At 40.2% G+C, this 27,759-nt stretch overlaps 1 protein-coding gene across 1 annotated transcript; it reads right to left on the reverse strand.

Moving 5' to 3' along the window:
• Window positions 1-510: 510 nt before the first annotated feature.
• Window positions 511-27,759, reverse strand: DIRAS2 (DIRAS family GTPase 2). Its single transcript, XM_030832531.2, has 2 exons — window positions 27,499-27,759; window positions 511-4,464 (listed from the first exon to the last, which is right to left on the reverse strand). Exon 2 carries the CDS (start codon window positions 4,426-4,428, stop codon window positions 3,829-3,831), a length of 600 nt encoding a protein of 199 aa, XP_030688391.1. The 5' UTR covers window positions 4,429-4,464; window positions 27,499-27,759; the 3' UTR covers window positions 511-3,828.

The following is a 27,759-nucleotide window of genomic DNA, read 5'->3' on the forward strand; positions in this document are numbered from 1 at the left end:
CAGTGGCTGAATGATGGTTTTGTTGTGTTGATAGTTGTTGTCTTTCAAAATCAAAAGTCAGGTTTATTTTATAGTTGGTGTTGAGAAGAAGGAGTAAGGACCAAGGGTGTCAAACAGAAATTGTGCCCGGGAACAGTGCTGGGACTTTGTACATCAACTCCACTTAACAGCCTGGCTTTCCTGAGGAGGCCAGGAGATTTGGGGGAAACAGGATTAAAGAGGAGTTCTTCTCCACTTCACTACTCCTATTCTAAGCCAAGGAGGGGCCCTGACCCTACTCCTTCCCTCTCACCTCACTCTGCCCGTAGCATCATGTCAGCCCAGTGACAAACAGTGAGGAAATTTCCTTCGAACACCGCAGGGCAGCTGCGGTTGCTGACCCCAGACCTGCAGGGCCTGACAATCTCCTATGTGGTCAACAGGTGCAAGAAAGCAGCTGCAGAAGAACTAGGGCGAGACCACCACAGACCCACTATGCCCTGAAGACTAAGAAATACCACCACCTTCCAGCCGTGTGTCAGAACCGAAGCTTTATTTTAATATTCTTATTTTCAGAATATCACTGGCAACTAGAAACTTGTATGCAAGAATGATTTTTACAACTGTAAATAAAATAGATAATGGAATTGTAACAGTAAATACACCTTAAATATAAATATACACATTGCTATCCCACATGTATAAAAGTCATGCTCTGTAAATGTTCTGTCCACACACTGTGGGGCACTGAATTCCAGGATGGATCTTTGAGGGTTTACATGTGTCCCATTAGTTATGGACATTTCCAGAGAGCTTATGTAGGAGTAACACATTACAAATTTTGAAAAAAAAATTAAGTATCACAGAGCATTTTTGGGGGATATTTAATACTTCTGTTCTATAAAGAGAGCATTTCTTAAATATTACAAATGGTGAAACAAATATACTAGCTTACAGATATGTACAATGTACTACTTTATACTTCAAAATGCAGGAAGATAAATTATATATATTTTATATATATGTAATTTTAGATCTAATGAACAATTCAATATTGCTCTTGTGTTGGTCTTGCTGTATTGCATGCATGCCCAGGGCACGCCCATGGCTTGTCACCAGATGGAAGAGGGATTGGCAGGGACAGAATGGGACCCATGGAGCCCCAAGCTTATTCCCGGAGTGCCATCTTCAAAGCAATATTTTGAGTTTTGTAACTTACTGTGGCAAGGTCAAAATCTTCTGTGTCCGTCTGCAATGCAGGACGTGTCCTCAAGAACCACAACTACTTATTCGGGGACTGGCCCACATAAATGCTAAAAACATCTGGTTCAGTGGGACTAACTCCTCGAGCCCTGAATGTCCATTGGGGAGCTCCGAAAATATTATTTTGAGATAATCATCTATATCCTCAGTGCAGTTCATAAAAAATGATCTCAGAATAAAGACCCATGATTGAAGCATCAATGGCCTTCCAGTAAACTCACAGGCAAAATACAAAGGAAGAAAATGTGTCCTGAATGAGATCAGATTTTCAATAATTACAAGCTTCTCATATTGATCAAGCTGTAAACACTTAAAAATGTAGACACTGCCTTGAGAGGGCTAAATGAATTTCTAACTTGGATTAGGAAGAATGGGACAGTGACAGGGAGCCCACACACTGGGAGCCTTACGGACATTACAGCCTGTGGCAGACATCACATTTTACCATTAGTTTAACCCACCCAAGATCTCTAAAGTTCATTTTGGCCATGAAGTCCTGTTTCTTCTTCCACTTAACCCATATCCAGACTACAAATGGATGACATCTCTCTGAGAATAGAAATAGAAAAAAAAAAGGTAGGGACAAGTTGAAAAGCAAATGTTCTAGAAAACACACCAATGAGATCTCACTGTGAAGGCTGTGGAACAGCCACTTGGAACAGAAGGAGCCCATCAGAAGGTGTGTCCATTGGGACTTGGAGAGGGATTTGGTGGCACCCAGGCCACTTCTCTACCCTCCCTGTCCAAGTTCTGTTCTAGGAGGCCAGAGAGTTGGGCTGACCATGGAGCCAATCGTTCTCAAAGTACCTCCCACACACTAAATACATCACAAGGACGAGTTATTAGCAGAGGAGAGGGGATGAGATGAAGGCAAGAAAATTTAACCAGAAAAAGGTTAATTTAGGATCTGTTGAGAGCACAGAACTGCCCAATAGTTGCTGTAGCAGGAGGCACAGGAAAGACACAGCAAGTGCAGGAGAGAAGGGTATGTGCAAACGTCCGAACTTGACCATCCTGCCCCAGCTGGGCGCTGCTGCCCAGAAGCCGAGAAGCTCCCCTTACATGATCCTGAGGGCATCACTCTCTCTGCCTGCCAGGCAGGCAACAGGAAAGTGTGCTGAAAGGGAAAATTCCAGAGGAGGCCCGAGTGGGATGCAGACTGGAACAAACAGGAGAATTTACAGGCTCTGTCAGTGGGAATTTTCAGGAAGCAGAGCCAAAGCAGCCTTGAGGACGGCAGAAGAATAAGCTGAGTGGGCTATGCCCGGCCTGTGACAGAGCCTGCTGGACCCATTTCCACCTAGCATGCAGGAACCAGCAGTGGCTGTAATTTGGTTTGAAGGATTGAGGATGCACACGAGATCATTAGGAGGAAAAGATAATCATTTCCAGAGTGAACCCTGCATTGAACAGCTCTTAGAAGACATTTCTAATGGAACATGCACGATAATCTATTACTTGAATACATTTCCCAGGAATATACTCGTGATAGATAATCATCAAAACCACAGTGAACAACCTTTGTTTCAACGTATTTCATTAAGATGCAAAGTATGGCACAGACATGTCCGTGTCTGTTAGAAAATGGATGTGGCTTTTGGTCTTCGGATGGCCTTTGTTGGCTGTTACCCAGTTGGATACAGATCGAGTTATTGAAAAGAAGAAAATCATGTTGGAGGACAAAAATGTCTAAAAAATAGCTACTTTAATTGCTTTTATTTAAAATCTGAGGGCTGGAAGAGTTATACCCCTCATGGGTCAAAGGAAGGAAACTTCACATTTCTAAAACTCTCACAATATAACACACAGGAGCGTTATTGCAATGTTTTAGTATTGTCCACAATATCCTTACGCAAACATTTTAAATGGAAATTGAAGAATTTCTGACAGAGCGGCACACTCTTAGTGAATTCATCATTGTATGTGAAAAGAAATACCCTAAAAGGCTAAAACGATACTTGCTAATAACTAGACTTAGTGAGGTGAGGACCTCCCCTCAGAGTGGCAAGGCTCACAGGTCAGCTGGGAACTGACAGTGAACATCCTCTGGCAGGTAGAGAGGCTGTGTTATTTTTAATTCAGTAAAAGAACCATGGAACCGAACAACTTTGGCCTGGTCTTCTCACCTCTTCCCACCCCTCCCCTCCCCAAGGGTTGTCACTGGCTTCTGAGCAGAGGGGATGCCTGGTCTGGGGGTGGTGCTTGCAGTTCTGGGTTAACATGCTCTCACATGTATGCAGATAGTATTTCCCCCTATCGGCACACGCTGCTTCCGAGGGCACAAGCCCTCATGCCTCCTGATGGTGAACGATGCCTCCAGAAATGTCTGGCACCCCATCCGGTTCCCTGCGATGCTGAACATGTTAGTTTTCATTTTAAGCATTTGTCAGATTCCCTGATTCTGGAGAGGGGGTGCTTATTGGTGGTAGTGTAAATTGCCCTCTGAGGACAACAGCGCACATCTCGGTCAAAATGCAATATTTAACACGTGGGCATCTGACATGCTACCCTGACGACTGTGGGTTTCACGTGGAGGGGGAGGGGAGGAGAGGGAGACACACAATTGCTGCTCCCACGGGAGGGAGTTCACATGATCACGCACTTGCCCTTGAGCTTTTCTTTCCTCTTCTGCTGCTTGCTCTTTTTCCCATCGATCTGGAGGCTCACGGTCCTGCGCTTCTCCAGGTTGAGCAGCTCCTGGAAGAGCTCCTTCACATTGTGGTTGAGCTTAGCCGAGGTCTCCATGAAGGCGCACTTCCACTTGCGGGCCAGCACCTCGGCCTCACTGCTCTCCACCTCGCGGTTCGGGCTCTCGTCACACTTGTTCCCCACAAGCATGATGGGGATGCTCTCCACATCCCCTTTGATCTCACAGATTTGTTCATAGATGGGTTTGAGCTCCTCTAAGGACTGCCGGCTGGTGATAGAGTAGACCAGAATGAAGGCATGCCCTTTGGAGATGGACAGCCGCTGCATGGCAGGGAACTGGTGGCTGCCTGTGGTGTCCGTGATCTGCAGGGTGCAGATGCTCTTGTCACAGCTGATGACCTGCCGGTAGGTGTCTTCCACAGTGGGGATGTAGCTCTCTCGGAATGTACCTTTCACAAACCGCAAGACCAGAGAGCTCTTGCCAACACCACCTGCGCCGAACACGGCCACCCGGTAATCGTTGCTCTGCTCTGGCATGTTGCTTGAGGGCTCCAACGATCAACTAGGAAGCACCTAGCAAAGGAACCAGATGTTGTTTGAGAGAATTAGTAAAAGAAAAATCTAGGAAAAGGTTGCTTTACCCTCTCTTGATAGCTTAAAACAAAATCGAAATGGTACAGTTTGCTTTCACTTTCCCAACACAAGAACAATTCAAATTTCATTTTATAATTCTGTAATTCTAAATCCAATAATTATAGCTAATCCCCAGTTTTCAACAGGGCTATTGATCTACTGAGTGGCTAACTGGAGCCAGTCTATTCCTCCTTATTGGACCATGGTTCTGAGCAGCTTTGCTCTCACATCACCCTGTGCTCAGGGAAAAGATGCCAAGTCAGCCCAAGGGAAACAGAATCCAGGAAAGGTAATGGGGAGATGGAAATTAACCAAGCCCCACACACACACACACACACACACACACACACACACACACACAATCACAATCACAATCACAGCAGATCTTTACTATTTAACCTGAAGTACTGTGAACACCCAATACACTGGTCATAATATGTAATTTTTTAAAAGTACAAGGAGGGGGTTAAAGGCGAGGAGAATGCAATTTTTACTCAGTGTTTATGTTAACTCATGAAATCCTCACCAGCCTGCAGAACTGGTGTCATTATCCCTGTTGTGAAATGAGGAAACACAGAAGGAATAGGGGAATGTAATGTCCCCGACTTCACACAGCCAGCGAGAGGTGAGGCAGGGATGCAAACTGCAGTATCTCTGTCCCACAGGCTGCTGTCCCACAGGTTGCTGGACAGAGAGCTGGTCACAGGGGCCTGGGCACTACTCAGGCCATGGTGTGGACTCTCATTTAGCAGTAGAAGTTGACAGTTAACTAAGAAGCTTGGAGGGTCCTTTTATTAATCAAATTTAAAATGATTATGGGTGCTCTATTTTTAAGAATTATAAGAAGTCAAGTGTTACTAAGACAGTGATATAAACCACTATTAATGGTCATTAAAATGGAGTAGAATGGGGTTTCCCTTCATCACAAACATCACCCGTTTCCTGACATACAGATTATCAAACATCTTTCATCCCGTTCCTTCTTTGGTAAGAAAGGACATATGACATGCAAAAAAGTAGACAGTCAAGAAAACAGCCAACATTTTTAAAACAAAGTAGACACGTAATACGGTAATGCGAAGCATGGAACCCATTTTCTCCAGGCAACATTGTGCTGACTTTCACTTTTCTAATCTTAGAGTAACCAAGGGACAGTAATAAAAGGCATTGCTCAAAGTCATTCTCAGAGACCAGTAAAAATTAAATATAATTAGCCATGGAAGGAAATGGGTATGTGCAGCTAATGTCTACTGGCAGACAGATCAGATCAAAGCCCAGGACTGTGGCATCTCATCTCCTGATTTTTTTCTGAGTTCACCATGTACATCTGACTGCAAATCTGCTCAATTAAATACTCAGCTGTTCTGTGTGCACTTGGTATCCCTAACCTTGCAAAAAACCGAAGAAGCATCTATATGTATATACATATATATGTATGTATGTATAACTGATTCTCTTTGCTGGACACCTGAAACTAACATAACATTGTAAATTAACTATACTTTGATGTTTTAAATGGTTACAATTTTTTTTAAAAAAAGAACAAACTGAACCCAAAGGAAGAAAAATGAAAGATTAGATAACAGTGGAAAGTAATAAAGAATAGAAAACCAACAGAAAAAATTAATAGAACCAAAATCTGTTTTTTTGAAAATATCAACAAAATTAATTTTTGCACTAGACTGAAGAAACAAAACAGTGAAAAGACTCAAATTATTAAAATCAGGAATGAAAGAGGAAACATTACTGATCTTGCAGAAATGAAGATTACAAGGGCATGACCAACTGTAAGCCAACAAGTTAGATTCCTCAGATGAAACAGATGGAAACTACTCAAGTAGACACAAGAAGAAATCAAAAATATGAATAGAACTTTAATTGAATAGTAATCAAAAAACTATCTAAAAAGAAAATGCCCAGGTCCAGATGGCTTCACTGGTGAACTCCAACAAACATTTAAAGAAGAATTAATACCAATTCTTCACAGTCTTCCCAAAAACTTAATAGGAGGAAACACTGCTTAATCTTTCTGAATCCAATATTACCCTGATACCAATACCAGACAAAGATGTCATGAGAAAACTACAGACCCGTTTCTCTTATGAATATAGATATAAAAATCAACAAAATACTAACAAATTGAATCCATCAATATACAGAAAGATTATACATCATAACCAAGTAGAATTTATGCCAGCAATGCAAAGTTGGTTTCATATCTATACATATATATATATATATACACACATATATATATATATAAAACATGTATATAACGTAACACACCATATCAATAAAGGACAAAAACCATGATACCTCAGTAGATACAAAAATTTGACAAAATTCAGCACTCCATTATGTTAAAACAAAAACACTTAAGCCAGCAATGAAAGGGAACTTCCTCAACCAGATAATGGGCATATAATGAAAAATACCAAACTAACACAATACTTAATGGTAAAAGATTGAATGCTTTCTCTCTAGGATCAGGAAAAAGAGTTTCCACTCTTACAGCTTCTATTCAACATTTTGCTGGAGGTTTTAACCAGGAGAATTAGGCAAGCAAATGAAATAAAACCATCCAGATTGGAAAAGAATGAAACAAAACTATATTGCAGGTGGCATGACTTTGTAGATAGAATATCCTAGGGACTCCACTAAAAACTATTAGAACTAATAAAATAGTTCAACAAGTTTTCAGAATATAATACCCATTTAAAAATTAATTGTATTTCTACACACTTGAAATGAACAATCTAAAATTAAGAAACTAATTCCATTTACAATGTCATGAAAAAGAATAAGATACTTAGGAATAACCTTAACAAAGAAGTACAAAATGTATACTCTGAAAGTTACAAAATATTGTTGAAAGAAATTGAAGACCTACATTAGTGGAAAGACATCCATGTTTATGTATCAGAGGACTTAATTTTGTTAAGATAGCAATAGTCCCTGAATCACCTACACATTCAGTGCAATCCCTAAGAAAATCCCAACTGACTACTTTACATAAATTAACAAGCTGATCCCAATATTCACAGGAAAATTCAAGAGACCCAGAATAGTCAAACCAATGTTGACTGAAAGAAAAAAAGAACAAAGTTGGAGAACACATACTTCATGATTTCAAACTCACTACAAAGCTACAATAATCAAGACAGTGTGAGATTGGCACAGGATAGACAAATATATGAATGAAAATCTTCAGAGGTGAGAAATAAACTCTGACTTTTACAGTCAACTTATTTTTGAGAAGGATGTCAGAAAATTCAATAGAGAAAGAATAGTCTTTTCAACAAATGATGCTGGACAACTGATATTCACATACAAAGGAATGAAATTGGATCCCTCCCTTATACCATATACAAAAATTAACTCAAAATGGATCAAAGACCTAAATGTAAGACCAAAAACTATAAAACTCTTAAAAGAAAATATAGGCATAAATTTGTGATCTTTGATTTGGCAATGGTTTCTTAGATGTGATATCAAAAGCATGAACAAGATTAAAAATAGGTAAATTTGATTTCAAGAAAGTAATAGGCAACCCAGAGAAAGGGAGAAAATTTCTACAAATCATATATCTTACAAGTGATTAATTCCAGAACATATAATAAACTCCTGTCATTCAATAACAGCAAGGAAAACCCAAAAACTAAAAATGAACAAAGCACTTGAATAGACATTTCTCTAAAGAAGCTATACCAATGGACAATAAGCACTTGAAAAGATACTCAACATTACTGTTACTAATTATTAGGGAAATGCAAATCAAACCACAATGAAATACCACTTCACTGCCACTTGGAAGACTTTAACAAAATCACAAATTAAAAAAAACAAAAACAGAAAATAACAAATGTTAGCAATGTTGTAGAGAAATTGGAACCCCTGTGCATTGCTGGTTTCAATGTAAAGTGGTATAGCTGCTTTGGAAAACATTCTATCACTTCCTCAAAAGGTTAAACAGAATTACCATAAGGCCCAGTGTTTTTCATAATTCTATACCCATGGGAAATGAAAACATAGCCACACAAAAAATTGTATGTGAATATTCATAGCAACATTATTCATAATAGACAAAAAGTGGAAAAAACCCAAATGTTCACCAACTAATGAAGGGATAAGTAAAATGTGGTAGATCCATACAATGAAATATTATTCAAGAATAAATAGATATGAAGTACTGATACACACTACAGCATGGTTGAGCCTTGAAAATATGATGCTAAATGAAAGAAGCCAGTAACAAAAGACCACACATATTGTATGATTCCATTCATATGAGACATGCAGAATTGCAGATTTATAGACAGAGAAAGGATATTTGTGATCGCCTAGGGTTGGGGTGACATGGGCATTGGGGAGAAATGGGAAGTGACTGGACAGAGTTTCCTTTTGAGTGATGAAACATTCTAAAACTGACTGTGGTAATGACTGCATGACCCTGTGAATATACCAAAAACTACTAAAGCGTCTACTTTAATTGGGTGAATTATATCTCAATAAAGCTGTAGTTTTAAAAAAGACATTGTATAGGGCAGCATTCCACTGTATGTGATAACATTGTCTACTGATTCTGAAACTGATTCGATGGGAGAAATAATGTGCTAAACGTTAACAGGCTCGGCTTTATTCCTAATAGCCAGATGATGGAAACAACACACATCTTCACAGTAGAAATGATAAGCAAAGAATGGAATATTCATACTATAAAAAGAAATACACTGAATTAACTTATTCATGCCATAAGAAAAAGCAACACAAAGAACAATACAAAGAATAATACATGCAACAACCTGGTTGAATCTGACAGTTGAGATGTGCTAGGCAGCCTGCTGGGTGCTAGAAATGTGCATATTTTCACACGGGTGGTGGTTACAAATGTTAACACTACACTGTTATAAGGTGGTTATACAGATTATTCTGAATGATTTTATTCTTTTAAAATTATCATGGAAATAAAATCACAATTTTTTTTTAAAAACTGGGAAATCTAATAGGATTCATTCTCAGACCCCAGTTAAAGGAATACTATTGTTAGAGTTCAAGTATGATAGACCTAGAAAGTAAGGCTTTGATTTTGGAGACTAGGAAGTTGTTCAAAGATAGGGATATTGAATAACATTCCCCAAACTGAGAAGGAACTTCGAGACTGAAAAATGAAGCAGGCAACTCAATATATGAAGTTTATTGAAGTGAACTTACATACAGGTTGGATCAGGCAGACAGCAATCCAGAAGCATTCACAGCTGCACTCCACCCTGCTGAGAGGGGTACAGGGGAATTTAAAGGGGCCAAAGTGAAATATAGAATCTGACTACCAAGTGAGAAGCACGTCTGTACCTGTCAGGAACCGGGAATTTTTCCTCCCCAGCGGGGGTCTCATGAACATCTGTGCCAGCAAAGGCACTCTTCTAGTTTTCATATCAGATGAAGGCAAGGGTAGAAGTTGATAGGAAATTTATCTGGCTTGGATGTATTCTTTGTGAGTTAGGCAAAAGCTCAGTCATGCAGAGAAGAGAAGGGGTAGGATTGCAGAACTAAGATGGAGCTGACAAAATGGAGTCAGTGTGGCTCAGCCGCACAGAAGTAAAGGAAGATTGGCAAAGTTTCAGTTATGTGGTGTTGGGGAGTACAAGTCATTCTGCATTGGGTATGAGAGTGACGAGATGAGACAGCTACAAAGACAAGAAGTGTAGATTTCTCTTTAAGGAAATTTGGAGATTAAGGAAAGGAGAAGGGACAATTGGCAAAGGTTAAGGTAAGGGTTAGATGGGTGGGAAAGAGTATCTGTCTGGGTCTGCTGATGGATATCTGATGGAGCAAATGTGGAGAAAAACAGGAGCCCCTGGGATTCAGGATGCACACACAGAAGGTTGGTCTTCAGGGAGAGAAGGAAGGGTAGGTGATGGCAGAGGAAGTCCCAATTAAACCTTCCCAGACCAAACCTGCTGTTCAGCTTAAAAACTTTAAAAACAAATAAATTTAAAAATAATGACATAATGCATGTACTTGGTTAAAAAAAAGAATAAACAAAATTGTAAAATACTCTTTTATCCACACCCAGACCCCTTCCTTCGGCAGCCCTAGTCTCTCTTTCCAGAGATATCCACTGTTAAAAAGAATGGAAACTCAGTTGTTTCCTGGTGTTCACGCTTAAATTTTAAATAATGCACTCATTGCTTGAATAATAGATCTTAATGTCTTGACTTACTGACTTTGGAACATCTCTCTCTATGAAATTAGCACTATTACCTTCCTCCATTGCCTAATTTTGTTAGGTATACTCTGTTTTTAAAGTACATACCAGTATTTGTGTTTTCCAGATATAATATTTGCAATTAGTTTCAAAATTTAAATTGTCTTCTGTGGTTCTTCTACAGGTTGTTTCTAAACCCTATCAATAAACAGCATTAAAAGGACTTTGTAAAGATTTTTCCATTGCAGAAGTAGACAGGACTGGACCCACTGAGAGGGAAAGGTTATTTTCATTAAACTTTGCTGATTGCATAATTTTCTGTGTCAGCAACACTGGAGTCTTACTTTTTCTAGCTTTTGTGTTTGTTTTTTGCTTAAGTAATACAACTTTTGTATTTCAATTTATCACCTTCCTTGGACTCATTTTACGCTTTGGTATAAACATTACTGATAACTTCTTTTAGATGATGTTAAAATTTCTGAGCTCATGCCCTCACTTGATTGATAGAATTCTGCAGTCAAACTAAGGTCAAATTCTTTTTCTTCAGATTTTAAAAATTATTTAATTTTATCATCCATGGTTACTGACATGAAATCCAAAGCCAGTACGATATTCTTTCCTTTGTAGCAAAGTTGTATTTTTCCCTTCTCTGGCAGGGTTAGGATATTCTCTTTATTCTGGGAGTCATGACATTTCACTAGGATATATCTAGAACTGCTTTTTAACTATGGTGGGTTTTTTGTGGGGGCGGGGGGGTGAAGTAGATGGTTAAAAACATAACCCTTTCTGCAGCTTGGGAAATTTTTCTTTTTCTTTTTAAAATTACATCATCCCAAGCCCTATATCTTTTTCCTCTTTCTGAAACTTGTATTACAGGATGGACCAAGTATATCTGTTCTTGATTTCTCAAAATCTTTTCCTTATGTTGTCAATAAACTTTCTTGTACTCTGATATTTTTCTTTTTTAGAGAAGCACTTTGTTATCTCAGGAAAGGTGATACGATGCAGAATTTCAATAAGAATGCTAATTGAGATTTGTTGCTGCTATTCTTATCTGAGATACCTCTAGTTCCATTTCTTCATTGTGTTCCTTCTCTTTCATATGGTTGGCTTCACCATATGTCTGTTGGTCTCTTGTAGCCCACTGATTTAAAGAAGAATCTTATTGGCTGGGAAAGGCAGTTAGAGTGCGTTCTCTTGATGCGCAGATCTGTTCACCAACAGCCTAGTCCCTGTATAGGAAGGTTGTCTGGAATGACTTTACATATACCCTGCTACTTTCCTTTTCTTGAACTTGTCTGGACTAAACTGTCTCTACAGTCCCTTACACTTCTAAAAAGCATATACATAAACAGACAAATGAAGGAAAGTATCAAGGAAAGGCAGTAAACTATCCATCCCAAAATATCATAAAATATAAAAATGTGTGTCTTATAATAAAGATTCAAAATGAGACATTTTAAATACTGAAAATCAGGTTAGAGATGCAATATTTTGATTTATAAGAAGAATATATTTGGTCATTCAGACGACCAAAATGCATTTCTCATATATATATTTGGTCTTTGTCTATGGTTCCTGGCTCACAGCTCCCAAAACTCTTCGAATTTCATGAGTGGTAAGAGCAGCAGGAGCATCTTTTGTTAAAATATTTGGCCTCTTGTCCTTAGCTCCTAAAAACACTTCAGAACCATAAAGGTGTAATATGAGTGTTTTGTTATTCATAACAAGCCCCTTTCCATCACCTGGGTTGAGGTTAATAAGGTGACTTTGGGAAAGTACTTAAAGACTAGGGTTTGGTTGCCAGGATAACTAACCAACTTTCAGCCCCACCTCCCACCTCCTGGGAGGAGAAGGGGAGGAGAGAGCCTGGAGGTTGAATCAGTAGTCAATGGCCAATGATTTAATCAATCATACCTGTGTAATGAAGCCTCCACAAAATCTCAAAAGGACAGGATTAGGGGATCTTCCAGGTTGGTGAACACATGGAGCCATGGGGAGAATGGTGCACCTAGAGAGGGCATGGAAGCTCTGTGCCCTTTCCCCATACCGTCCCTATACACCTCTTTCATCTGGCTGTTCCTGAGTTGTATCCTTTTATCATAAACCAGTAATCTAGTCAGTAAAATGTTTTCCTGAGTTCTGTGAGCCACTTTAGGAGATTAATCAAACCTAAGGAGGGGCTAGCAGGAACCTCTGATTTACAGCTAGTTGGTAACAACCTGGACTTGGCAAGTGGCATCTGAAGCAGGGAACAGTCTTGTAGGTGAGCCCTCAACCTTTGGAGGCTGATGCTATATCTGGGTGATAGTGTCAGAATTCAGGCAAATGGAAGGACATCCAGCTGGTGTCTGAAGAATCGTTGGATGTGTGGGGAAACCTCCTCCACATTGTAATTGGGTGCAGAATTAGCAGAGGCTTATCCTAGGCCCACCTAGGATTGTAGGGAAAATGGACCTTGATTTCCTGAGTCACAAAAGTTGCCTATTCAAGTATCCTTTGGAAGACACATTAAATTCACGTGCATGAGATTAAAAATAAAAAAAGAAGAACAAAGAAGCAGCAGCAGCTCAGGTAAAACCACCATCTTTATCTGCATTATACCCTGAATTAAGCCTGCTTCAAAAAACAAATAATTGAAACAACGAGGTGCTACTGTATAGCACAGGGTCTTATATCCAATCTCCTGGGATAAATCATAATGGAAAAGAATAGTAAAAAAAAAAAAATATGTGTATAACTGAGTCACTTTGCTGTACAGCAGAGATTGGCACAACATTGTAAATCAGCTATATACTTCAATTAAAAAAAATCAATGACAAATGCAGGAAAAAAAAAAAAAAACAACAGTTGAAACCACAGAAAAATCATAGATTACAAGAATTCAGCTGTCAGCCTTTGGAAAAGCCGGACAATTTAGTATACTATCCTGCCAAAAAGTCCCATTAACAGTCTGAGATCAAGGGTACCTTCATTTCCTGAAGTTTATACAGGCTATAACTGCTCAGTTTTTACCTTGGTTTTCCACAATGCTTTCTCCTCAGGTAGATTTGTCTTCATTATAACATTTAAACTTTATTACCTTTAAGCAAATTCCATATTTAAAGTTGGTACTTGAGAGCCTATATTTAAAACTACTACTAACAAAAGGCAAATGGGTCATTTAAGTAAAAATAAGGACTATTGCTGATACTACAGCATAAATAAGTATAACAAAAAGAAATTAGCAATTTTTAACAGAACTTACATTCTCTAGGTAAGAGAGTGTACTTTGACATATTTTTAGAATCTTAAATTTAATTAAGGATCCATTTCACTACCTTAGCTGAACATAAAAAATGAGAGATTTATTAGTGAGAAATGCCTGCCTGATCATAAAGAAGAGTTAAATATCCATGGCTCATCCTTCTCCAGAGAAGCAGAATCCTTTTTTCAGGAATCTTGTTTCATAGTGTTATGGAGACACCCACCCTAGCAATATTAGCAGAGATGCTAAAGCAGGTGACACATCTGTACCCAGATAATGGAGCCCCCATCCCATACATGGGGGGAATCCTTAGGCACTCATCACAAGACTCCTAATATCTGCAACAATGAAATAGAGAACTTGTAACATTTCTTGGAATGGAAGGGGGTAGAATAAATTTTTCTTTAAGAGTTTCATTACTGAGAGGCAAATAAGCCCACAGCTTAGGCACAGAAATACAGCTCACTGATGTTTGTCTAAAACTATTCCACTTGGGGAAAATATGACGGCCAAGAAGCCCAAACAGCCCAATAAAATGCACTTAGTGACATTTTTCAGACTGCCAAGAGCCTATGTTTGGGCCATTTTCTGCTTATTTCTTTTCTATGTGGGTAAGAGAGTCAAAAGGTAAACTATGTGGATTAAAAAGAGTATTGTCCTAGTCAAAGGATCAGTTACCGAGTTTGATCCTGAATGCCCAATGCAGCATGATAACCATGGGGGGAAATAAACACCAAAAGATGAAGACAACTGGAGGATGCAAACTCCACCAGCAAGGAGAAGAAATTGCTCAAAGCAATTATATGAAATGATATTTCATATATATTGGGTAAAATAAAACATATGATTTAAATTAACTTCAGTTGTGTATTATTTTAGATGTGATTACTAGAAAATACACAATTACATATGTGGCTCACATTGTTTATCTATTGGGTTGCACCACTGTAGAACAAATCTCTACCCTTTTTTAGCAAAGTTTAACACATTATACTTAATCCGGTATGTTACAAAATTTAACTAAACTTGATTTTTTTTTTTTTTTTTTTGCCGTATGCGGGCCTCTCACTGCTGGGGCCTCTCCCGTTGCGGAGCACAGGCTCCGGCGCAGGCCCAGTGGCCATGGCTCACGGGCCCAGCCGCTCCGCGGCATGTGGGATCTTCCCGGACCGGGGCACGAACCCATGTCCCCTACATCGGCAGGCGGACTCTCAACCACTGCGCCACCAGGGAAGCCCTAAACTTGATTTTTTTAAATGCTTAGAATCTTATTATTAATATTGAAAGGCAAAATGCCACACGTCATTGGAAAAAGTTATTTTTCTGCCATAGTAAAATATATAAAATAATACACCAAAATGCATGATGACAAACTAAAATGCATGCCTTTCTCAGAGTCCTGTATGAAGATAATTAGAAAACAATGCTGAAGGTGTAAAGAACCAATATTAGAAGTTTCCACAGGGGAGATATTTACTAAACAGAGCAAAGCAGAAATATTTCAAACACACTTCAGCACATCTATTATTTGTTGGAATGATTCTCTTTCAATAATAAAATACTTATTCTTCTCTCGGTATCTATTTATTTGATTTTTCTCTCTTGGTATTTATTTGTGTTTTCTCTCTCCCTCTCCCTCCAATATCAGTGCCATTAAGGCAGGGACCCCATGGACTTCACCTGCCAGCACATTATTTTATCCAACCCAAGCCGGACACATCAGAAACACTTTAGCGCATGTTGATTATCTGCTGTTGAAATACATTTTTGTGAACTGACCAAGGAAAATTGTACCAGAAAAGATCAATGAACTCTTTAAAGTAACAAAATCAAGTTTTGAAAAATCTACGTAAGAGTAACCACTCATAGGTTGGCAATGTCAAGTGAAATAAAAAATTACACAAGGATATGTGGTGACATTATATAGACAGAACCAGAGGTAAATGAATTTATTGCATTGTTCATCAGTCAGTTCTTGCAGCAAAGAAGCTGAAGCCAAAAGCAGGCAGGAGCTTCTGGATATCATGCATTTGGATATTTTATTTTTTAATATATAGAAATAAGACCTTTACGATGTAGTAGATTCCTTACAATACTTTATAAGAAGATGAGGAACCACCATGAGAATATTTTCTACTACATGATGGTTCACTAGTCATCTTGCCGCAATAAGTGTTGCAGAACTAAAAGGCAAGTCATGTTTTTCTATTACACAAAAAGCAATTGTTCTACATTCATAACCATTTTCTGGGTGGCAGGTGGCTGTTAGTAGTATGCCACACAGCAGGTATTTTCCAAAAATAAGTACCCTTCTCCATCCCTGTAATAGAAAGATGACATTTCAAAACATGAGGGAGGGATCAGTACCTGCTTTGGAAAAACAACTGTCCTATGGAGAGAGCATTTTGAAAAGAGATGTAATGGTGGAGGCATTTTTATACATGATTTTACCGAAAGCAATGCAAGTGTTTCCCTTAAAAGCTCTCTTATCTGCACAATTAAAAACTTGAAAATCATTATTTTATCATCTTAGAAGTCTTTCAAATGAAGGGTTTCCATGGGTGTGAGTGCATTTGATCAAAATACATCAACGCAGTATCTTTCAGTTACATTTTGAGGAGGTACAGTGGCCATCAGAGGTGGCCAGAAGCCAGAGAAGGGCTCCCTGGCAAGCTGCTATTAGAGCAAAGATTTGAGATCAGTGATGGTATGAATTCTGAATACCTGGGAGGGGAAAGAACAGCAGGTGTAAACACAGATGCTAGCATGACATGTTCTAGGAACAGGGAGGATTCTAGAATGGAGGGAGGGAGGAAGGTAGATGAGACCAGCAAGGTAATGGGCAGGGGATGGGGGGTGGTGTAGAGGCAGCTTTTACTGTGAGAAGGACAGGAGGCCATGGAGGACTTTGAGCAGAGAATTGATAGGTCTGACTCACGCTGTGCCAAGGATTCCTTGAGGACTCTGAGGGGCAGGAGACAGTAAGGAGGTCCACCCGGGGCGAGGGTGGTGGCAGGGGAGGTGGGTCAGTGTCATCACTCCTATTTAACAAGCCAGTAAGACTACCTCACACCTCCATCCTTGCTACCTCCCCCCACTCCCCACTATGATCACCCTCTCATCGGTGTCATCGGGTTTCACGTCTTTAGCTGTCATCCACATGCCAACAATGTCCAACTGCATACCCATGGGCAGGCTTCTCTCTTAAACTGCAGAGTCATATGTCTCTCTCCCTCCCAAACATCTCTACTTTGTTGCCTTGGGGACATCCCAAATATAATATGTGCAGAACTGAAACCCCTATATCACCCTAAACTGCTTACAATTTTCTTTATCTCAATCAGTACGCACATTCTTTCTCCAGCTGTCCAGGCCAAAACCCTTGGAGCCCTCCTGAACCCCTCTTGTTCTCTTGTATGTCATGTCCATCCCATCAGCAAAGTGTGTCAGCAGTATCTTCAAAACATGCCCAGACTTAGCCACAAATCATCATCCCCACTGCCCTCACACTCTCGAAGCAACCGTCACCTCTTACTTGGATCACTGCCGCAGCCTCCTAAGTGGTCATTGCTTCAGGCCTTGAGCCACTCCAATCAGCTCCCCACCCAGACACCAGATCACATCGTTCCTGTGATTAAAACCCACTGGCTGCCCTGTCTCCCTGAGAGTAACAGGTGAAGGTTCTGCCCCCACCCGTATTCTCACTTCCTACTATTTTGCCTCCCCAGCTCACTTCATTCCAGCCACATCTGTCTCCTTGTTGCTACTTGGACATGCCTGCCATGCTCCTGCCTCAGGGCCTTTGCACTGGCTGTTCCCTCTACCTGGAGCACTCTTCCCCCATTACCTCCCACACACCTATGTTCACATGTCACTTTCTCAGTGAGAATTTCCCTGACCACCTCATCTGAATTTATAGTTCTAGCCTCAACCCTGGTAGTCTTTAGCCTCTTCCTGCTTTATTTTTTTCCATAGCACATATCCCTTTCTGACACACTTTGCAATTTGCCTTTTTAAAACTGTGTTTATTTCCACTACATTATATGCTCCATGAGGGGTTTTATCTGTTTCATTCACTGCTGTCTCCCCAGTGCTTGAACACTGCCTGGCCCATAAAAAGTGCACAATAAGAATACGTTCAGTGTGTGAATGAATCTGCGCTTTACTTCTAATGAACAAACTGGGAAGGTCAGGCCAAGCAATGTGCCTCAGGCGAGAGCAACGTGAGCAGAGACCTTGGGCTTCATCTCTACCTGGCATGCACCTGCGGTAGTTACCCCTGCTTTGGTGGTGGGCTGGACGGGACCTCAGACATGGCTTCCAGGCTACAATGACAGAGGACTAGTGTGGACCATACCACTATATCAATGGCAGGGCAGTTCTGCCACTGGAGAGGTCTCGTCCACGGCCCTCTGCTACAGGAGTGTATTAAAAAAGCTGGACAAAGACCATGTGAGGGCCCTGTGGAGACAGAGCCCTCCAAACACTCTAAGGAGGGTGGCATGAACATCACTGTCAGCAAGAGGAAAGTGATATGAGGTGAAGCTAGTAGAAGGGAGGCATGGCCAAGATCATATGGGCTTTCAGGGGGCAACCCACAGCCATTGAAGGGGTCTGGCTTTACCATATAAAGAGGACAAGAAGTCTATTATAATAAATTGGGTCCATTGGGATTGACATACACACACTACTATACATTAAATAGATAATTAATAAGAACCTGCTGTATAGTACAGGGAACTCTACTCAGTACTCTGTAATGGCCTATATGGGAAGAGAATCTAAAAAAAAAAAAGAGTGGATATATGTATCTGTATAACTGATTCACTTTGCTGTACACCTGAAACTAACATAACATTGTAAATCAACTATACTCCAATAAAATTTTTTTAAAGTGGATGAATAAAATAAAATAAAAAGGGCCCAAAACAGACAGTTTAAACTAGCAGGAAAGACAGAAAACAGTTAAAGTGACATCAACAGCAATGAGTGATGGCTGGTGGAGGAAAGAGTTAAGACGTGGAGTAAGAGAGAATGAAGTGTCAAGGAAAACTCCTAAGGATTCCAACTGGTGGCACTGGAGAGCTGGAATAAGATCAAAGGCCAGGTCTGAGGGGAAGATCATGAGCTTGATTTTCAGCAGACAGAGCACCAAGTGTCTTTGGGACAGTCAAGGGCTCACATCAAGTGGGCAAGTGGAAATGCATTCAGGGCAACTCTAGCATTGGGGGTTGGAATGCACAGGTGGGAGTCATCTGTGCTGAGGTAGGGATTGATGCCAAGTCTATGGATCACATGGCTTGTAGGAACAGAGAAAAAAACAACAGGACTTAGAGACAGCCTCAGGAGCCTCCAAACTGTACTGTTTGAAAAGGCAGTGGATCTGCAAAGAATTAAAAGAAGGAGTGAACAAATAGTAGAAACAAAAGCAACTGCACTGAAGGGCATTTTGTGGAAGCCAATGAAAGGGAGGACTTCAAAAAAGAAGAGGGCTTGACCATGTAAACTGGTAGGAAGACGTAAAGTACAGTGAGAACACAAAAGCACCTGCTGGTTGAGAAGCAATGAAGGTCACTGGCGACACTAGCAAGAGATGCTCCAAAAGCACCCTGGGCAGAAGCTAGATTGCCATAGGTTGAGGAGTGATCATGAGATGCAGACATTGATACAGGCAGCTTGGAAATATTTCCTGAGACTTGTTGTGAATTGGTGGCTGAGTGGTACCCAGTTTTGATTAAATATAGAGACATGAACATGCTTAAATGTTAATGGGAAGGTAACAATATATTAGCAAGATAAAGTGTAAGTTCTGGGAGAGGTTCAAGGAGAAGTTGAGCACGGATGCTGCAGAATCAGATTGCTGTGGTCAGAGAGAAGATTCTCTCTGGAAGTGGGAGAGCCTCCAGCACTGATGAGATCCCCTGTGACTGTGGGTGTGGAGCTTAAGAGGGGTGGAGGGAAAATACTGAAGTCACTTGGATGACATTTGAACATAAGGTGAGTGAGAAGACTAAACCAGAGGGCAATGCCCTTGGTGAGTGTAGAATATCCAGGAGTTCCAAAGCTGATGGAATGAGAAAAGGCAAGGGCATACAGTCGGGAATTGGGAACCATTAATCAGTGAATACATACTTGTGTCTGTTCTCTGGTTACTAGGCAGGTCAGCAAAATTCGCTGTAAAAGGCTATAGCTCCTGATGTGTCTAGAATCCAATGACAGACAGCATAACACAGGCCGTAGAACCACCCGCCCCTAGCACCACCAGTCCTTAGCAGGCTTCAAGGCCAGGACCCCTGAAGTCATTACACAGATAAATAGCTCAAGACCAGAATGACAAAACTATCAAGCAGGGATATTCTTGCATACTCAAAACTGTGAGTTCAGTTACAGAGTCAGGACTGCCTGAGGGGAGATGAGCTCAGTCAAAGACCAGAGGAAAAGAGTGCTCGTGAAGGAGGGAACATGGATTTAACCAGATACAAAATAGGGAGTCCTGTAGGTCTGGCTTAAAGACAAAGATGTAAAGAAAAAAGTCAATATTTTTAGATGAATTGGAGAGTGTACATACTAGGTAAATTAGGAAAAGCTAAAACTAAAGGCCAGAATTCCATCCAGAAGTAAAGTGCAACTATGAGACAATGGGCTTCATGCCAGGTTGTAATAGCAACCACCAACACAGCCCAGGAGTCCTGACCATCTAGCCAGTGTTGAGAGGTCCCAGACAAGCTTGATCTTTAAAACGTCTCTGATTTGGGTATCAGCAGCCCCATTTCACAGATAAGGGAAGTGAGAACTTAGGTGGTTAAAGTAACAGTGCACTGATGCACAGCTAGTAAGTGGCAGAACCTGCATTCAACTCAGGTTTAGCAAACCCAGTAAGACATTCAGGCCAATCCAAATTAGAAACAACTGAACAAGGAGCTCTGGATTATGAAATGTTGGAGGAAGATTTTTTACACTAACATGTAATATTGCCAAGCAATTTTCAGAACATCTCGTATTTATTTTAAAAAATGTAACAATGATGTTAGGCAGGGAATAATGGATGACTGTGATGTTTTCTGATTCATCAAAAAGGTTAGAGATGCCTTATAAAAGGTCCACATCAAAAGCTGAACTCTGAGCAACGATACCAGGTGGCTAATATAACACCCGCTTGTAGGAAAACATGGGTTATACTTACGTCATGGATATTTGAATCAGTATTTTAGCATAGTCCCAATGCCAGGGGCAAAAGTGTCCTGATAAGGCTGACCAGTGAAGGGCCAGGCCACATGAGACTGTAGTCAGAGTAGGAATTCTGATTTTGCTGGTCTTCACAGGTCTTAGGAAAAGGCAATGAGATGATACAAAAATGTTTATGACTCACATGCCTTTCAATGCTGAGTTAAAGACTCACAGTTCCTAATTAGTACAAGCCCTGCAATTAAGGTTTGGGTCACACTGGTCATCTCAGGGTTGTAGACCAAGATCCCTGGGCCCCAAACCTGGCTTGTGTTTCCATAATGGAAACAGAACAGCTTCAATGGAACCTGGAATTGTCCTAAAGGACAGAGAGAAAATTCTCAGAATGTCCATGTAAGAATGAAAATAGTATAAAATGATAATCAGTGTAAAAAAAAAACCTATATGTCATGTTTGGAAATGAAATTATATATATATGATATATATATATAGTGACATTATATATATAATGACATATATATATATATGACATATATATATATGTCATTTCCAATGCATTAACTTGATCAGGCTTGTTTTTTCACATTAACTCACAGTGGCATCTTATACAACATGATCTCTGTTTCAATCACCAGAAATAGTCAAGAGCACAAATCAAATGGGAAAGGAGGGTTTGTACTGAAACATTTAGTATGTGTTACGAGTTTAGTGGTATCAGGTGTTAACAAAATGGTATCTAGGCAAAGAGGGATAGATATCAACTGACAGCTCATTAGTGACAGAAGCACGCACACACAAATGTAAGTGTGGTACCCAGTGTTCATGCAGATCCATATTAGTACATACGGAGCCATATTGTGCTTTTTACCAGCTGCATAGAACTCCTGAGATGGTCCATCATTTATCAACCAGTTTCTCACTGACTGCTTTCTTTGCTCAACAAACATATAATTATCTCATCACGTTTTTGAGTCTACATGTAGACTAACCTCCTATAAATGGAACTACTGGATCAAAGTGTATGTGCATTTTAAATTTGGTAGAGATTGCCAGTTACTCTCCAAAATTACCACCAATTTGCCCCTAATTGTGTGTGACAGTGCTAGTTCCTCGCACCTGGCATAGCCCAGTGGGCCTATATTATCAATTCTTGGATCCTCCCCAATGTAACAAGAAGGCTGTTTCTCATGGCTGTTTAAATTGTATTTATTTAATTTGTGTGAGACTGAGCATTTCTTCATATGTTAAAAGTAATTTGTATCTTTGAGACCTGCATGATCCTGTGCTCTGCTCAGTTTCCTATTAGTTTCAATGATCGTATCTGTCCTATTTCAAGGCAGCCATTCTCAAGCTGTGCTCAGCAGACCAGCATTGTCCCCCTCACCTGGGACTACGCTCCAACTGCCATCGCCCCACTGAATCAGAGTCTCTTGGGTTGAACCCAGCAATCTCAGGTTTAACCACCCCATCAGGTGATTTGAATGCTCAAAATCTGAGACCTACTCTATTAAGGAAATTAGACCTCACCTTAAATAAGTTGAAAATGTTTATTCCCAGCTGCCATTTGTCCTTCGATGGTGTTTCTTTTTCCTGGACAGAAATTTTAAATTTCTGAGAAGCCAAATTTAACAAGCTTTTCCTCTTTAGAATCCCAGTTTGGTATCATCCTTAAAAAATTCTTCCCTACTCTGAGATCATTAAACATTCTCTATATCTACATTTTCATTCTTTATGTTTAAATAGTTGCTCCAACAATCTGATTCATTTCTGCATCTTGAAATTGATGGTATATTTAGAGGAATTTAAATTAACATTTAAAAGAAGGGCAGAACAAAGAAGAGGTGCCCAGAGTGCCATCTGTAAATCTACTTTGAATAATCAAAAATATATAAACATGTGGTTGTCATGATATCCTGGAAAATTTAGATTCTTTTCAAAATCTAGGTCACCCAGTCATTTCTATCATTCAACATTTCCAGGCTCTTTTTTCCTTGCATAGAGCTTACACAGGCCTTACACAGATGTACACTTACATACACCTCACAAAAACAGTAAGGTCAGTTTTACATTTTGCGATGCCCTCCCACTACTCTGTGGTCAAGAACCCAATGAAGCCCAAAGGGGCCTCAAAAGAGAAGCACAATTCTTCTTTAAGTGTAGGGGACTATTCCACAAACACTTTTCTTTAAATCTCAGGGGACTATTTCAATGATATAACCCACTGCTCTTATGGGTGTATATGTAAGTGGCAGGGTGAGGGGGGTGGCAGCTGGGTGGTGGTGTTGGGGAGATGAGTTCAAGTTTATACCAAAAGGAAAATGCCTTTGAGCTGGATTTTTAAAGTAATAGAGACCTGAGAGAACTCCTGACTTTGCTCTGGATGCAGAGTCCTGGATATTGATCATTTTTCCTCTTTGCTCAGCATCATCTGAAGATAAACTCCAAAGTCAGAAGTCACAGAGGTGCTCCAATAAAACACCTCTGAATGTAAAGAGGACATAAGTTACCCCTGCAAAGCTTTCTCTGTCTAAATGCTGATGAATATCTGTACTCTTCTGGAGCCCAGCTTCGGAAGTTAAGGGGTGGGGGGGAAGAGGGATGAGGGAGAGAGAGAGACACACAGAGAGACAGACAGAGACACACAGAGAAAGACACAAATTACTATAGGGAGGCCTAATGGAGTGTTCCTCTGTTCTCTTATTTCCTCAGAAAAACATCACTTTCCAGACATTAATTAGTTTTAGAAAAACAGTGCATAAACTCCTTTCATACACAAAAAAAGCTCTCTTTAAAGGTCCTGTTATGATTTCCGGGGCAGAAAGCCATGCAATGGAAATGGTACCCAGCACTCATTGATCACAAAAGCTATCCAGAGACTGGGTGAAGAAACTGACATCTTTTCATTAAGGTATTCATTTCTGTGTTTCAGGAAGTCAGTACTCATGGATCAGTCAATTATAAAGCATTACCTTTCACCAAACTTTGTTTAATGGTGTTGAAATAGATAAGAACAAAGATATGCATGTTAGTGAAGGATAATATTAAAAGATCTAAATACTAGCTCACTAGTTATCTATTTGATTTTACAGTGGGTTTGCTGCCACTTGTCCAGTAAAGTAATTTAAATATGAAAATTGAATGATCTCCAGTGAGGCATGGGACCTCAGGCACTGGACTAAAGCAAACTTGGTGCAAAATGGAAATGCCCACCACTAAGTCTGCTCCCTTTTTTTCTGCTACAGTAGATCTCTAGGCTGCCTGCAGGTTGAATTCACATCTACTGGTTATTTTTCATAAAACCAGGGGAAGTATTTGACCCAATCCTCTTGTTTTACTGATAAAGTAGTAAAAATAGGTTCAAGACTGCACAAGTACTTAATCGCAGGGCAGGGTAGGACACAGGTCTTATAGCAATTTGAGATCATTTATATATTTATTTTTGATAGTGTGTAACCAGTTTAATTTAATATTTCAGCTTTTAAATTGTTTTGTCAAAAGGTTAACGTTCTATAGTTGTGCTGGTCAACATAACAGCCTCTAGCAACATGGGCTATTGACCTCTGGAAACATGGCTAATCTGAATTGAGATGCTCTGTAAGTGTAACCCTTAACATAAAAAATGTAAAATATTAGTATTTTGTATTGACTACTTCTTTAAATGTTCATTTTTTTATACACTGGGTTAAAGAAAATATATTATTAAAATTAATTTCACCTGCTTATATTTACTTTTCTATTATGACTACTAAGACACGTTAAATTATGCATGTGGCTCAAACACTTTTTATTTCTATTGGACGGTACTGATTTATGGGAAAAAACTGCACTAAGGAGAGAGCTACAGCAATCTTCCTTTCCTGAATTTGCTAGTGACAAGAGCAAAGGAGGAGAGGATGAGACGGCATTTGTTCCGAGTACTTTAAAAAGTACTTACCTGGTCAAGGAAGCCAGACTTGCAAGCCACATAATAAAAATAAAAACTAAAACATAATTTGAAATCAAATAATTTTTATGTTAATCCTTAAATGTGCATGCATGTGTCAATTTTACTTGTAAAAGAATGTTAGCAATTGTGACAACATGACAATCACCACCTCCCCTTTTAAGAGCAGCTATTTTCCTAGAAAAATCAGAACAAAACCAGTGTCCTAGAAATCAGCTCTGCCTTTAAAAAGACATCTGTCCATTATAAACATCCATACCAAGTAGATAAATAAATGATTAATAGCTGGATGATAAACAGATGATAGACAGACAAGACAGACAGATAGACTCGATTCACCATATAAGCGGGAATGGGGCACCATGGTCATCTGAACTGAATGTTACAGGTCAGCACTGAGCCCATTTTAACTTAAAACAGCTGGCAGGAGGCAACCTCCTCACCCAGACAGGCAAATGTTCCTCTTTGTTACAAAGAAATTCTCTACTGCAAAAATTGACTTCCTTTATCTTGGGGGAAAATAATGATTTTGTCTAAATTAATGTTATTTTCCAATATACTAATATATATCAACTATGGCCACAAAATTAGAAAAATGAACATATGTTTATTATCACAGCTACACTCCTGAAAAAAAGAACCCTGTTATTTTTCAAAGGTTTTAGTTTTTCAATAAGATATGCATGTATTAGATTAGAGACAGTATTTACTCCTGAAATAATACATTTCTAATAAAGTCAGGTGTGGTTTCTAGGAGATGCACAGCATAAAATGAATAAAGTCTTCTCTGTTCTCATGGTGAGATGGCACTGCTGATTGCTGAGAATGCTAGCTTGCTAGACACAAGCTGAAAAGGGACTTCCACAACTTGGAATTCAATTCAGGTGTTTTCTGAGTCTCTTCTTTGGAACAACTCTATTAAAGATGTAACAAGAAAAGATTCTGGAGGTTTCTGCAATAACCGTGCACATATATTTGCCATCTTGCAGAGATAACTGAGCAGCAATACTGTGCGATGGTGGAGACAATCACCTCTCTCTCCCCTTCCTTCCTGTGTTCACCAGGCACCATGGTCCCTATTACCAAATTAAATGCCATGTGTTAAATGGGATGAAAATGCTTCCCTGCTTTGTGTCTTCTGTTTCTATAAAATGAACTATGGATTTTCATTTACCTCAGCCCATAGGATCTCCTGCATTTCCAGAGATAGAATTCTTGACAATTTGCAATTTCAGGCAACAACCAAAAAAATAGTATTCCCCCAGAAATTTGTTAAATTTATTCTAATTTTATCCTCCTCTTTTCTCTCCCTCCCACTCCACCTCTTCGAATCCAAATGCCACTGGAAAAGAAGCGCATTTGGACTGATTTGGAATGTAAAATTCTCCAGCCTTTTACTGTTACCTAGAAAATCTTCCTTAAAAAGAATATATATATTTTTTAAGTTTTTAGTTCAAAGCAAAAAAGGTCCCCTATGCTAAGACTGGCTTCTCACACGTGGGCAAATATGTAGAATAAATTCCTAAGGAAGGCAAGCTGTGTCACTGCACAGCGGGAAGAAACAATTCCACCACAACGGTGTATTTCACCATTCAATGAATGTAACATGATTCACAGAGCTTCTAGTTTTAAAAGTCTCCCAAACCCCCATAGAACGTGAATAGGAGTTTTAAAGGAGGAAAACAGCATTTTTCAGGACGGAAGACTCAGGCAGGTTCCCACACGTGAGAAGCCAGCAATGCTTTGCAGGCGACCCCGGGAGCTGTCAGCAGTCATTGTCATCTTAATGGGAACCACAATCTTACAACTAAAGATGGGATGCGGCGCCTTTCCCATCTTCTGTTCTTACAACAACGAAACAGGAGAAAAACACTTGTAACGTCACGAAACACATTCTTTAAAAGGAGAATTAAAATATTTAGCCAAGTCTCAGCCAAGTCTCAGCCAAGCCCGCGAAGGGCTCCGGTCTAGTAGGAAAACACGCTGAAACAAAACAGCAGCCCCTAACGTGCCTCGCATTTCACTCACTTTGGACCACATCTTTTCAGGACTTTCCTAAATCCATTAAATCAACTTCCACATTAATAGAAACACCTGCACCGTAGAATTTTCTAAAACACGAACTCCTGCTTTGGAAGGAATCCCAAATAACGTGCACGATGCAGATTTCTTTTTAAGGACATGTTTTAGAAAAGTGTACCAACATGCTCACCCTCCCTGACAAGGATACAGAAATGCAGCTTTTTCCCCCCTCGCCAACCCCAATCTTTATATTGCTGACTCGCCCTCCCAGATAGCGTCCCTTCTCAGGGGCTGGCAAACAAGGATGCCAAAGCCGTCGGTGCCCCAGTGAAGAAGCAGCGAAGCCACAGCAAAGGAAGAGAAATCGGTTACCTGAGGATGAACACAACTCTGCTCTGGGCTTCTTCCGAGCTCGCCTCGCATAGGACAGGGCAGCGCAGGCTGTGAGGATGCGGGCTCCTCCCGCAGGCAGGCGGGGCGCTCCCTCGCGCCGCCGTGACGATGCTGTCAGCTGCTCGCCCGCCCGTGCGCCCCGCGCCCCCGCGCACCTGCGCCGCCCAGCCCGGGCGGGCCCGGGGTGGTCACAGCCGCCCCACAGTCCTCCAGCTCCCTCTCCTTCTTCCCCCTTCAATC

The sequence above is a fragment of the Globicephala melas genome, chromosome 6 (assembly GCF_963455315.2).
Source record: "Globicephala melas chromosome 6, mGloMel1.2, whole genome shotgun sequence".
NCBI classification, from domain to species: domain Eukaryota; kingdom Metazoa; phylum Chordata; class Mammalia; order Artiodactyla; family Delphinidae; genus Globicephala; species Globicephala melas.